Source organism: Quercus suber, unplaced genomic scaffold (genome assembly GCF_002906115.3).
Source record: "Quercus suber isolate HL8 unplaced genomic scaffold, Cork oak 2.0 scaffold_452, whole genome shotgun sequence".
NCBI classification, from domain to species: domain Eukaryota; kingdom Viridiplantae; phylum Streptophyta; class Magnoliopsida; order Fagales; family Fagaceae; genus Quercus; species Quercus suber.
This window is the reverse complement of record NW_027069903.1, coordinates 565625-580514: the sequence shown is the minus strand read 5'-3', so window position 1 is coordinate 580514 and position 14890 is coordinate 565625. Positions and strand designations below refer to the sequence as shown.

At 34.2% G+C, this 14890-nt stretch overlaps 1 protein-coding gene across 1 annotated transcript; it reads left to right on the top strand.

Moving 5' to 3' along the window:
- The first annotated feature begins 3322 nt into the window (after positions 1-3322).
- LOC112019285 (uncharacterized protein At1g03900) lies at positions 3323-9113 on the top strand. Its single transcript, XM_024051827.2, has 3 exons — positions 3323-4092; positions 4774-5064; positions 8830-9113. Exons 1-3 carry the CDS (start codon positions 3580-3582, stop codon positions 8896-8898), a joined length of 873 nt encoding a protein of 290 aa, XP_023907595.2. The 5' UTR covers positions 3323-3579; the 3' UTR covers positions 8899-9113.
- Positions 9114-14890: the final 5777 nt, after the last annotated feature.

The window sequence follows — 14890 nt, the reverse complement described above, 5'->3', positions numbered from 1 at the left end:
AAGTGATATCTCACCTAGTTCAATCTTAATCTTCGCCCATTAGTAATCAAATTACATGAAATATCATGGTTTAAAATAACATCAAAATTAGTCTAATCTGATGGTTAAATTCCAATTTAAGCTCAATCAAATTTAGTCAACCACATAAAAATTGATAAAAATCAACAACAAAATGGGGTTTAACCATTAAAACCATGAAATCCTTTAATTCATGAATAAAACTTCTTTCAAAATTTAGAGTCAGACAAAATACAGTATCAATAGCAACAATTCTGTTGATAAAGACAAGTAAAAGGACGATGACAATCTTTTCAAATCCTCAGAGGTTAAGTCATTCTCACTCAGTTCAAATAAGAAGTTTGGCTTGAGTGAGAATGACTTAACCCCTGGGGATTTGAAGAGATTTTTTTCTTTTTCTTCAAAAGAGTTGATGGAAGTGGTTTTACAAAGAAAACAACTTTGGTGATGACTACCCTCAAAGAAAGGTTAGAGGGTTGGTTGTCGTCCAGCCTTTGCTTGCAATGGTTGTAACAGAAACTAGGAAAAAGTTACGAGGCACCATCAAATTCAAAAGTTCTGACATCTTGCTGGTACTTTGATTCTTCCATCTTTTTCTCTATTTGTGTTTTAATTAATTTTAATCTTAAATTGAAAAGGGGTAATAGTTTTTATAATCTTTTATTTTTATTTTATTTTTACCTCTTTCTAACCTAAAACTAATATTGCCCATACTCGATTGGGTTGAATTTAAACCCATGTCAAGTACGATAAATGAGGGGATCAATTTTGCAAAAGATAGGTCAATTAATAAAAATTCACTAAGATCTTCAATGATGGTATTAAGAGTGTCTTTAGAGTATACCAAATCCGCATAGCTATCTTTCATTCAACTCAACTCTACTGCCATGTCTTCATCTTATATTCTACCTTTTAAATTGAGTTTTCTTTATTTATTTGTAAAATATAGCAAGCTCTTTTTTCATTGCCTCTCCAAGAAAATAACCATTTTTTTTAGTTTTATCTCCTTCTGATTCACAAAGAGAGAGAGAGAGAGAGAGAGATGGCCCATACGAAAAATGTACTAATAAATATAGATGACGATTTTTATTTCTTTATTTTTTAAGTTAGACATGACTAAAAGTTTTGTTAATCCAAGCATTCATATCCTTTTGTAATATCTAGCTATATTTTTGATCAATAAGTCACATTTTTACTATAAGGTTCCATTTGGTTTGGGTTAGGAGGGATAAAAAATAGGGAGTGGAAAATAAGAGTGAAATGAAAAAGATGGTTTGTTTGGTTGGGTGTGTGTGTGTTTTGTGGTTTTTTTTTTGGGGGGGGGGGGGGGGGGGATAAGTAATAATTTTTTATTTAATAATTACAATAAATTATTGTTTATATTATGTAGGGGTATAAGAAATTTGTACAAACAACATTTTCTATCATCTATTTTTTTTTTCAACTAAACAAATAAGTTTTTCATCTTTTCTTTTTTTCATCCTCTTGAGAGAAAACTAAAATCTTTTTTATCCTTCCATTTTTCTATCCTAACATCTTAATTATTGGTGAAAGGCCTTCATAACTTAATCATGTAATCCAAATGATCAATTAACCTAAGTAAGACCAATAATCCTACATACACACCTGAAGTTTGTTTGGTTTTTTCTTATTTTTAGTAGCATATTTGTATAATGTATATTATTTATCAAAATCAAAATATATAGTTTTTGGTAAGTTGTATGTTTTTATTTTTATTTTTATAAGATATAAGTTGTATGTTAAATAGTAACAAAAAGTTAAAAACTAACTTATTTCCTAAAAGCTAAAAGTTAGATTATTTGAAAATATGTTAGACAAATAATAAAAAAACAAAAACAAAAAACAATAATTGAAAGCCAATTATAATCACCTTCACTTTGTTTTTTCTGGTAAGACTGTAAAACATTTTCAAATTTAAAATGATAAATTCAAAGGAATCAATGGGCTGAAAAATCTCCGGATGCTCTTGATCTAGTAGAGTGAATCCTGAAAAAACAAAGGAAATCAGCAGAGAAGATCGGTGGAAGCCGGCCTTTAATTCTCCGATGGTAAAGTTAGTAAATTGAAGGAGAGAAGAGCCCTCAATACTTAACTTATCTGAAAATTTTTTACCAAAGAGAAAAGTCCCCTTACCTCTGCGCAGAAAGACCTTTATATAGTGTTAGAAATCGGTTATTTCTCTTAATCGTCGTTGAGTTTGGAGGATTCAGAGGGTAACTTCCTTAACCGTCACAAATGTCACCTCTTCGGGAACTACGTTGAGATTCAAGCAATACAACTTTTGGTTGGAAGTGTGCTTAGTCTAACTCTTTATGAATTCACCTCGTCCGTCACTAATGAAGGACGAGGTTCACAGCCCGCTCGTCCTTCATTGGACGAGTGTGTAGAAGTAGAAGAATGGTGGTAATGGAGGGACGAATGTACTAAACACTCGCTCTCAGCTCTGAACATTGCTATGGACGACCATAAGGACGAGTGATTGACTTGGTGTTTTTCTTGCACCATCATAAAATATCTCCAAGTGTTTGGTATGACATAGAAAATTTTGAAGTACAAATCATCAAAACTAGTGGCTGAGCTAGAAATGATGGAGGTTACCTGCGCCTTTGATTTTAGGCCGTCAGCAGCGCAGAACACACTAATCCGCAACCTGTGACCAGATTGCCAAAATTGGTCATTGGACCATAGGCTTTGTGTAACTAGACCACTACCACTGACCAACAGAACATGACCCATCCACCAAATGAGAGGAGAGAGCCACTATATATTTTTGTAAAGCATTTTTCCAAATTTTGAAAGGTAAAAATATTTTACAATGGATTTTACCGTCAAAAAAAAAAAAAAAATCATGTTTAATCAAATTTTACAATGGAACATATACTATAAAAACATTTTAAAACAAATGAAGCATCAATCTCACACTTTACTAAATCGTCTATTTATGGTAGGAGAAATATTACTTTCATATGGATTTATTAGTTATATTTATTATGCATTGAAGTAAATGGTTTGTCTCTAAACTTTTTTAACTTTTAGACCTCGAGTTGATGAGGTTCCACCTCATCGTTTCTTCTTTGTTACAGTTGGTTGTCTTGTTTCTCGTCCTTCGCGGCTCATGTATAGCTTTCCCTCCCACCCAAAAATCCCAGAAAGAAAAAGTACTAGTATATATAAAACAAAATAAAATAACAAATAATTATTTTATTTTTTAAAAAGAAAGAAAAAAGAAAGAAGACAAAAGAGAGGGGCAAAATGGTAAAAAAAAATTAAAAAAAGAAAGAAGAAGAAGCATTTCTGATTTCTCTTTCGCTAATATTACAGTTGACATTTCCACCACTCTCCTCTTCCCTTCCCTTCCAACCCACGTCTCTGCAACTCTCTCTCCCTCTCTCATTGATACCTTCCCTTCACCTTAATCCATTTCCCAAAATACCCTCTTAACTCACACTTCATATCTCTTTAGATCCCAAACCAACCCCAATTCGAACCCACATTCCATTCCCATTTCCACAAAAAAAAAAAAAAAAAAAAAAAAAAACGATGTCGTTCCAGGAAGGTGACATAGAAGTAGAGGTGGACGATGAAGAAGCCTTGGAACACACACTCCTCGTAGTCCGCGAAGTCTCCGTCTACAAAATCCCACCTCGTTCCACCTCGGGCGGGTACAAGTGCGGTGAGTGGCTCCAATCCGATAAGATCTGGTCGGGTCGGCTCCGGGTCGTTTCGTGTAAAGCCCGGTGCGAGATCCGACTCGAGGACCCGGGTTCCGGCGATCTATTCGCCGCGTGCTTTGTACTGCCCGGTCAGCCTCGGGAGTCTTCGGTGGAGACTGTTCTTGATTCCTCGAGGTATTTCGTTTTGAAAATTGAGGATGGGCGCGGGAAGCACGCGTTTGTTGGGTTGGGATTCGCGGAGAGAAATGAGGCTTTCGATTTCAATGTGGCGCTTTCGGATCACGAGAAGCATGTGAGGAGGGAGCAGGAGAAGGAGGTTGGGGAGACTAGTGATGATACCCATATCGACATTCATCCTGCTGTAAATCATAGATTGAAGGTCTTTTTCTTTTTAATACCAATTCTATAATGGGTTTGCTTTGTTTTGTTTGATTTAGTGTGAAATTTTGTGTTTTGCGTAGCAGTGAAACTTGAATGCGAGTTTTTGTGTGGTGGGTGTTGTTTATTTCAGCTGGATTTTGTGTGTGTGTGCAATGCATGTTTGTATGTGTCGGGATTGAAGAATGAATAACTTAGATTAATGGGTGTTTTGGAGTGTAATTTAAATATTAATGGGTGTTGTGCATTTGTCTAAATTTGCATATTTTAGATGGAAAAGTGTGTATTTAGTTATTTTGGTATAATGAGTGTTGTGGGTGTTTGTTTATTTGTGCAAAGATTGTATCTGTTGGACTAGAAGATTGTATGATTTTGGTATTGTAGTGTTATGGGTTGTGCAAGATTTTTTTTTCCTGTTGACTAAACGATTATTTGATTTGAAATCATACTGTTGTGGAAAGAGTTTGCATTACATCTATGTTTTGCTTTCACTTTGCATTGATAACTATTCTAACGATCATTCTTGCTACATTTTATTCTATAAAAATCATGGGCCACATTTTATGGTCTTCATTACTCTGAGAATCGCAACCATTTCGACCTACATTAGTGAACCTTATTTGGGCCTAAACTTGTCTTTGGTTCTGTTTCTGGATGGAATTGACTTTACTGTGTTTTATAGGAAGGTGAAACCATCCGGATCAATGTGAAGCCCAAACCAACTAGTGGAACTGGTATGCTCTCAGCTGCTGGTCTGACAGGTGCAGTTTCTGGAACCACAAAGCCTAAAGCCTTGAGCCTCGCTCCACCACCTACTGGAGCAGGAAAAATCAGGTCTCCTCTCCCACCTCCTCCCAATGATCCTGCTGCTGCTCGGATAACCTCTACCAGTCACCAAGGTGTTGTTATCAAGGGGCCTAAGGAAAATGCGAGGCATACAAATGATCCTTTATCAGACCTTTCTCCACTTGAGGTATGCCTCACATCCTTCATCCCCATCCTTTTAGTACACATGATTTGTTTCAAATGTAGTGGGAACCAAAAAACTCAACTTATTTGTTAATTGTTATGACTTCCTGAAATGCAATATCTGGCTGTTTCCATTTACAAATTTGTCTTTAATTTTGAAGGACCCACATGATTTTTTTTCCCTAATGCATGGGTAGGAAATCTTAAAGAAGGCATAGTGATCTTCCCATGGCTCACTATATCTCTTCTTAACTAGGGACATATGTATCATTTTCTGTGTTATGAAAAGTTAAAAACTTCAGAATACCTAGTAGAAGGTTTGACATGCACCTTTTAAATAACAAAGATGACTATTATGACTTAAATTTTCCTCTCTCATTAGAGACAATATAGAAGTTATGGTTCATCTTTGGCAAACTCAGTTAGACCAGGGGACCATTTCGGACCTCATTGATTTCTTTGTGAGGGATACTGAAGAAGTGGTTGTGATGCACTATGGTTCCATATGGGTGGAATTAAGAATGATAGTTTGCAGTTTGGAGCTCCCTAAGACCTTTTTGCAATATAGACTGCTAGTAATACTGCAGCAGACTTCTTCAGTTTTATACACATTCTACTTCATTGTGGCGTAGTATTTGGATCAAAGAATTAACATGTGAGTGGCTTATTATAATGGATGTTCTTTGTATACATGACTTTCATGGCCTTTTTTACCCCTATGAAGAGCATATCTGTTGAAAGTTTCGACATCAATATTGATGTCTTCGTGCTATTGGAACTTGAAAATATGGTTATTAACATTTTTCTTCTTGGTTAGAAGTGATTTCTGAAGCATATGCGAATGGCACTCTGACATGTTTACTATCTTCCTTTTATGTCAAGTTAATTTGGTACCTAATTAGTTTTTTTGAGATGTAAGAATTCTTACAGGAGCATTAACTTGCTTTTATATGGTGAATTTCATCTGCTATTTCAATCTAGGAAGCATATTGAGGTGGTGACAAGAACTTAGGTCTAGCATTGTAGAAGGGTTTAAGGAGAAATTCTAGCAATAACCAAGGTTTAAGAAAAGAAAAAGATAACAGGATTGTTGTTGGATCAATCAAATATCAATTTCTAGGCTCAAATAGCTCAAGAAATATTCAAATTTATTATTTAATAGATTAAAAGAAAATACTGCCTACAACGTTGGTTCAAACCCCACCTCCTCCCCTCACTATCATCTTTCTTATTATTTTTTAAAAAAATTTCTTTTATTTATTTATTTATTGAGAAAACTGATACATCAAGTATACACGGGGTATACTAGATGAATATCACATTTAGGTTCTGAGTTTACAATGATCCATAAAATCTAATTAATTATAGAAAGAGGCTATTTGTAATAGCCTTTAGTAACCCTAGAATCCTAGCCCTTCATCTTACATATAACAATTAAATCCTAACTGTCCAGCTTATTAAAATTCACATGCTAGTCACAAGATTTTTTTAAAATACTAATGACAATAATAAATCAAATATTACATAGAAAAATAAAAGAGAATGGACTAATGAGCCATTTTTTTTCCGTTTGGGCTTAAATTCTCCTACATCAGCTCTCCCCAGATTGTAGAAAACTTGTACTTGAGTGGATTTAATCTTTCATGATCTGTGGAATCCTGAATAATATTTTCCATCTTTTTTTGTCACCTTAAGTACGTCAGGAAATAATTTGTTAGTGTTATGATGCCAATAAGAACTTGTGCATAACAAGCTGATAACATTTCTTTAAATTTTCACATCAACAGGTCACATAAAATGAATTATCATCATTTGGCACCGTACCCAAAAAAAAAAAAAAAAAAAAAAGTTCTAAAAATTGGCTCAACCTCTTTCTTTCTTCTCATAAATCTTGTTGAATTGAGTCTTGCTCCATAAATTATTCCCAAACACAATCAAATCTTTTATCTTTATGTTCAAAAAATAAAGATTCTCATGATTCAACATTATGCCGATAGAAGAATTATTAAAAATCACCTCTTTCCAAGTGGAAGTATCCATCTTCACTAAGATATTCTCTTTGGAATTTCATTGAATAGTAGTGGTTTATTGAAATCAAAATGTGTTTGCAAACCTATCCAAAAAAAAAGTGTTTACACACCTTTCATGTCCACAAGAAGACTCGACTTGCATTGAGCACTTGTTATCACTCTCTTGAATAGTTTCTTCAATATGTATTGAAGTACTCACCTCCAAATCAATCATCAAAGTAGACATCATAAATCGGTGAAGAATTCTAGTCTACGGCACAAACTCTTTCAAAATTGTCATCCTCCAATTCAACTACCCACAACCAATTCTTCAATCCACCTTGTAGTGCATGTTCTGCAGTTCCAGCATCATGAAAACTGATTTCATCTTCTATATCATCATTCTGATCCTGGAGTCCAAGTGGTCATGGTTGCCTTCCAAAATCTGTCTGCTGGTCTTGATTTTCTCCAACCCCACAATTTCTACCATAGTTTAAAGTTGCAACATTTGACTCAAATCTAAATTGTGTGGTTTAGATCAAGGATCTTTTGCTTTGAATCTCTAATACTGCTTGATGCAGCGAGAACATAGGTCTAATGTAGGAGAACGGTGTAGGGAGAAATTCCAGCAACAAACAAGATTAAATAAAGAAAAAGATAATAAGATTGAAGTTTGAATAATTAAATGTCAATTTATAGGCTTAAAGCTATGAAATTTCATAGATAGATAAGAAAAGGTTGCCTTGGACTTAGAAGATGCTCCTCACCGTTTGGATGAGCTTATTTTAACCTCAAAAGAAAATTTACAGCATTTTAAAGCATCACCTTTTCCAAGTTACAACTATACTTCACGCACACACACAAAACCTGATAAAATAAGCTCATCCAAACACACTTTTTTGAAAGTTTGGTTGTTTTAGGCAATATCCTATCTTTCTCTCTCTTAGAATTCCTAGATAGCAAAGGGTATATGACATGTATTATTTATCTATTCCATAAAAATTATTTGGATGAAATTATTATTTTTACTTGCTTGGTAGATATACTTCTTCCCTAATACAAATATCACTCTTACCATCATATTAAAGCCTGTGTTTAGTCTTGTTACACATTAGTAGTTTATCGCTTTATCTTAGATATTGCAATTCGTTGAGGGATCATTGATCTGTGCTTATTATGTGGTCTCTGGGTATGTTGTTTACATATGTTTCACTCCTAAACTTGCCAAGCTGAGCTAGCAGTGCAAATCACTTCTCTTATCCAAGAAGGTTATGCTTGTAAAGTATGTTGTTTACATATGATTCACTCCTAAATTTGCCAAGCTAAGCTAGCAGTGCAAATCACTTTGTTTATCCAAGAAGGATATGCTTGTAAAGTATGTTGTTTGCATATGTTTCACTCCTAAACTTGCCAAGCTGAGCTAGCAGTGCAAATCAGGTGGGATGTAAATTCGAAATTCCTATTTTCTACTCCAATGAAATTTTTGGCATTCTTGCTTGGGTTCATGTGACTAACTTTGTGATGTACCTTTCCTGATAATCCCCCAACTACACTAAATTCCACTCCCCCACCACCCCCACCCCCCCCATGTACCTTTCCTGATAATCCCCCAACTACACTAAATTCCACTCCCCCCCCCCCGCCCTCCTTTTCATTAGTTCGTATATGTGCCCTTGTCTACTAAGTGACCAACTTTGATACATATATATGGGAACAACATTTATATAGAACATTGCTCATTTGCTTGATGGGACTTGCAGAGAAATCTCCCTACGGCAACTGGATCAGGATCAACAAAGGCCACTGCTTCAGGATGGGCTGCTTTTTGATTGTGTGAGAATTTGGTAATTGTGATTGAGATCTTTGTTTGATGTTTTTTTTTTTAAAGAAAAAAGAAAAAAAGGCGTGAAAAGAACAAAGAGAATGAGAAAAGTAGAAAGCACAAGGTATAATAATGTTCCTGGAATATATCTATATGCTTCTTTTGTTCTGGTGGAACTTGTAAGTTCTTAACTTTTATATAGAGAGATTTATTTTTCTTTTCTATGCATGATTGGTTGACATGGAATTTGTAAACTGAAGGGTGGCTTGTATTTACCGCTCTGCTAGAGGCACTAAAAATCACTCTCTTTCGTATAGAATTGACATCCGCTCCTCTGGGCCCATCACAACACAAAGAAAAAGGCTTAATGTTCATAGACTTATTACCTACTTATTGGGTGAGCAAGGATAGTTCATTTCCCATGCTAACCATGACTTGTACGAGAAGCATTCACTTGCAGTTTTCTATACTCTATTTTAGCCCATAAATAGAGTCACTCGGTTTTACTCTATTTTAGCCCATAAAAAAAAGTCACTTGCGACGGTCAGCCACTGCAGATTTGACGAGAGTGCGAGAGAGCAGTGTGATAAATTGACTAATACAGCACAGGTACCTACTGAGGTACAGTAGTTACTCTTAAATTTTCAGGGAGTATACTCTAAAAGTAAGATAACAATCCTCCTCTATTCAAATCTAAAAATTTCTTCTATTATAAAAAAGAAAAAGAAAAAATCAAAATTCAATATTAAACACACAATTTATGAACTTACTATGCTTCATGACCTATAATAATTAATAATATACTAACAATACTTCATGACCTACAAACCAAGCTGAGCTAAATGTCCATCACCAAGTTGGACTAAACGACCTGCAACTACAAGGTTAAAATTTATGGCCCGCAATAATCCTAGTTTTAGGTGTAACCAATTTGGACTAAACGACCAACAAGTCACTTTTGGCTAGATGACCCATCATTACTTGAACTTCATGATAAAAAATTAGGATTTAATACTAGAATTAATGGCCCTTGTTTACACTAAATACAGAGATACCATATCTGTGACCATCATAGGCCCAATAGGCTTGCACTATACGGCATAAGAGCTAATGGGCCAAAGCAGCACTTAAGCCGAAGCTCCCATGAATCAAGTGGGCAGTTGAGGAGATAATATACCGAAGTCCAATTCACCAAAACTAAAAAAAAAAAAAAAAAAAAAAAAGAAACATTCTTAAAATCATGATCATGAGATCCTAAGATCCTACCCCTTGAATCGATCCAGCTTTTGGGCCGAAGTAGCACTTAAGCTGAAGCTCCCATGAATCAAGTGGGCTGTTGAGGAGATAATATACCGAAGTCCAATTCACAAAAAAAAAAAAAAAAAAAAACATTCTTAAAATCATGATCATGAGATCCTAAGATCCTACCCCTTGAATGGATCTAGCTTGGTATAAGATCGATTAAGAATTGGAATTAAAAAAAAAAAAAAAAAAAAAACATTCTTAAAATCATGATCATGAGATCCTAAGATCCTACCCCTTGAATGGATCTAGCTTGGTATAAGATCGATTAAGAATTGGAATTGTGATGGGATCATGATCTTACTGCATGAGATTAAATGGGTTTTGTATTGGTTATTGGGTCTTCAATTTTGAGCCCAAGCTGGAAAAATGGCCTTGCTAAGTTTTGTCAGCCTAACCCACTAATTAAATTGAGTAAAAAAAAAAAATTCCCAACCCCCTCTATAATAAAGTGTGTTTATATATATATATATATATAGAATTTATAACAAAGTTGTGTTAGTAACAAGCTTAATCAACATTTGTCACCTATATTGAATACCCAAAATAAATAAATAATTTTGCCACCCAAATTGTCAAAATTTTTCCTTCTCAAAAGTGAAAATTTTGGTGTTATTGGCACTATTTCTTTCTATTGGTTAGAATTTTACAACCTTGGATAAAACTTAAAACCAAATTTTTTTTTCTCCCAAAGAGAACATAGGCTTAGAGCATTAGCATTAGGTGTGTCAAATGCTAAATTTTCAAAGAACAAGTTGAATTGCCTAGATCACCCTCAAACGTGTCAATAATGTTTCCTCAAAATTCAAAATAAATAGCTTCTATTAAAAGAGACACCTCTAACTATTGACAAAGTTACCACTAAACAGTCTAAACATAAGAAGAAAGAAATAGAAGTCAAATACATTGTTAGAGCAAAGGAAATTGTAAGAGCATCCACACTAGTCCCTCCAAAATATAAAAAGTGACAAAATTTACACAATTTTCCTCCAAAACTACCCACATCAATGGGTGTAAAAATGTGCATATTTGCACATTTGTTATAGTAATCGTACAAATATGCACGGTTACTGGAGCTGTGTATAATAATTCTTTATTATTATTTTCTTCTCTCTCCACTGTCAAACTACTTCTTCCCCATCATTCACAACATCCGAGCAACATCTCTGCAAAACATAAGAAGAAGGAAGAAGTAGAGGATAACCACCAACCATAAATCCAGCACCACCAGTCCACTACCACCACCACAACCTACCACCACCGAACCAACATCAACATAAGCCACTTGAACAGTTGATAATCCACCACAAAGTTGACCCAAAATCAACAGAAAATTAAACCAAAATCAACACAAACAATTAGAAAACCCAACTCAAAATCAAGCCAAACCCACCAGAAAACCCAACTCAAAATTAATCAAAACCCACCAGGAAACCCAACTCAAAATCAATCAAAACCCATTGGAAAACCATCCCAAACCAAAATCAAAACCAAACCCAACAGAAAACCCACGTCAAAAACCCAATGGAGTCGTTGTTGTCGCCAATCTGCTGCCGCTTTACCGTCGAATCTGCTGTTGTTTGTGAGTGTTTGAGAAAGGAAGATAGTTGAGGGAGGACTGAGAGAGGGAGTGATGCATGTGAGTGTTTGAGAGAGGAAGATATTTGTGAGTGATAATATGGTATGAAAGAGAAAGAAATAAAAATGAAATAGAGATAGTAATAAGAGAGATGCTACGTTCACAACATTTTTACAACAAATCACGGGTGGTTAGTTGTTATTAGTTCAAATTTGAAACTAACACTAAGATTACTTTTTTGCCCCAACAATAACAGCCTATCACTTAGGATTTATTGTAAAAATGTTGTGAACATATTATTTCTCTATTAATAAATAATAATAATAATAATAATAAAAGAATAAATAATATTATTTAAATAGAGTAGATTGTAAAATAAATAAATTGATGTGTGTGTTTTGGAAAAGTGGTAGTGTAAAATAGAAAAAAGTAGGTTCTTAGTGTAAAATAGATGGAAAAATTTAGCTGGACTGATGCAGATGCTCTAAGCTCAGCTACTACTTTTCCTTCTTCTTATTTTTATTTTTTTATTTTTTAATTTTTTAATTTGATTTTTTATCAAATACATTATACACTTCAAAACACACTTCAACTATTGTCTAAGAAGAGGTTAGAGTTGAAATAGTAGTAGAAACTTTGATGATTGAAGAGTTAAAAGACAATCATTTAAAAATGAGTTCCCAAGAAGAATTTAAATGGAAAATGTAATAAAATTTATAATAAAGTAGCATTTGTAACGAGTTTAATCAAAATTTGTCACCTAAACCATATACCGAAAATAAAAAATGTTGCCACCCAAAATGTGAAAAAAATTTCCTTCTCAAAAGTGAAAATTTTGGTGTTATTGGCATTATTTCTTTCTATTCGTTAGAATTTTACAAACTTGGATAAAAATTAAAACCAATTTTTATTTTTCTCCCAAAAAGAACGTAGGCTTAGAGCATTAGCATTAGGTGTACCAAATGCAAAATATTTAGCATTTGGCACACCAAACACCAAAAATCACACCACTTGAGATATGTCAAATGCTAAAAGAATTTGCAATTTGCTAAGTACAATGCTAACAATGGCATTGTACAGTCAAATATACTATAAAATTTTTGGCTATTTTTTATTCTTACTTTTCTCTTTCTTCTGCCATTTTTCTACTGTTGGAGAAAATATATTTTGGTCCCTACCGTCCATCAACTAACGGGAATAGCTGATGTGGCTGACGGAGAGAACTGTGACTCATTTTAAAATATTAAAAAGTACACGTGTCCAAGCTGTTGTAGCACGTGGCCTTACCGCACAACTTACTCGCACGCATCCCTCATGTGACCACCACTACCATGTTTAATCAGTACCAGAAAACCCAAAACCCCCCAAATTGAGACCCTAACAACAAAAAACATTCCTTACCTCCAGCCATACAGCTATTCCTCGAAGCCCAGACCAAAATGGAAGCAACATGTTCAACGGGTTCCAGCGTCAGGAGGAGAGCACCAATGAGGTGCTACTGTAATAAAAAACCTGTCATAGTTGTGTCATTGACATCAGACAATCCTGGCAAAAGATTCTACGGCTGTCCAAACTACTGGGTAAGTTGTTAGTTATTTTTAGTTAAAATTGTTGATTCAAAATGTGATGGTTCTAAAAAAAATTCCCTGCTTTTTTTTTACACATGAAGCACTAATTTTGTTACATGCTATTACTGATACTGTATTTTTCGTTTTGATAGGGATATTTAAAGAGAAGGATTTTCGTTTTCATTTTATTTTTTTTTAAATATCTTGAATAGAGTATGAAAAGATCATTGTTTTCTTAAAAAAAATTTCCTCCAAATTGAATATTTGTGTGTATTTATGTCACTATGTTTGTTGTATCGTGGATGTTCTTCACGAATAGCTTACTGAGTGAATAACTGGATTTTATTGGATGCTCAACAAATTGATCTTTACTTGCAATATTGATGGTCATAGATGGAGCATTCCTCTAATTGGATGGCCAAGTAGTTAGTAATATTGATCTTTACTTGCAATATTGTCAAAGAATAGTACTAGTAGTTAGTAATTCACTAAATAAGAAAAACTGTAGTTACATTCAACAAACTTGACTATGAAAGAATTGTTCATAATATAATGCAAATTAAAAAGAAAAAAGTTTTAAAGTCAGCTCTTAAATTCGTAAACAGAATGTCCATACAATTAGGCTGATGATTACAAATTTATATCCTTACCTAGTTACCTACTTCTCAGCTACTTCTGGTATGATTTAAGCTTTTAAATCTATAGTAATTTTGTTATATATATATATATATTTCAAATTGTATATATATATATATATATATTTCAAATTATATATATATATATATATATTTCAAATTATAGTTTTGTTTAGTAGATTCATCATGATTACAGAGACAATTTGGAATTTGACAAGTTTGATTCTTAGCAATATTATTACTATGTGAAGATTCTCCTTGCACCCCATTTATCTACATTGCAGCCACTTCATTTGCTAAAATTAGTAGAGAATTATTGATTACTACATTAATTAATTTCAGTATTTTGTTTCAATTAGTTTATGGGTTTTCATTTTCTGAGCATTATTTGCATTTTAGGTGGGGCGTAAATGTAGGTTCTTCCAATGGCGTGATGATGAGATATGTGCTCGTGGTAAGGTTCTTATCCCACAGCAAAGGCAGAGGATCATCACACTTGAGGCTGAGGTTGCAAGTTGCAAGAGGAGGGAGAAGTTTTTAGTTATGATTGTGGCATTGTTAATGGTGATGTGTTAGTTTTGTGTTTGGTTAGGTAATGTATGTAGTGTAGGGGTGAGTAACAAGTGCTACTGTGTGCAAGCAACAAGTGCTGTTGCTGCTGTGTGCTGCTGATGCTGTGTGCTACTGCTGCTACTATTGTTATCAATATTGTTAACAGGGCTGACAGTTTAGATGTATGTAGGGTAGTGATTGTTATGGGAATTATTAGGGCAGTTTTAGTTTATGTTGGGCTGGCAGTGTGTACAATTTTTGTATGAGATGTGTTTAAGCATGTATTACCTCCTGGTAATTTTGTGCTCCTGCCAAACAGCTCTTATCAATGTAACCCACTTCCCTATGAAATAAATAAACTTT

Bases quoted from the DNA above. Each gene is read 5' to 3' on its own strand.
- LOC112019285 (XM_024051827.2), top strand. From the start codon at position 3,580: ATGTCGTTCCAGGAAGGTGACATAGAAGTAGAGGTGGACGATGAAGAA. The intron at 4,093-4,773 runs GTCTTTTTCTTT...TGTGTTTTATAG, and splicing joins CTGTAAATCATAGATTGAAG to GAAGGTGAAACCATCCGGAT. The intron at 5,065-8,829 runs GTATGCCTCACA...TGGGACTTGCAG, and splicing joins CAGACCTTTCTCCACTTGAG to AGAAATCTCCCTACGGCAAC.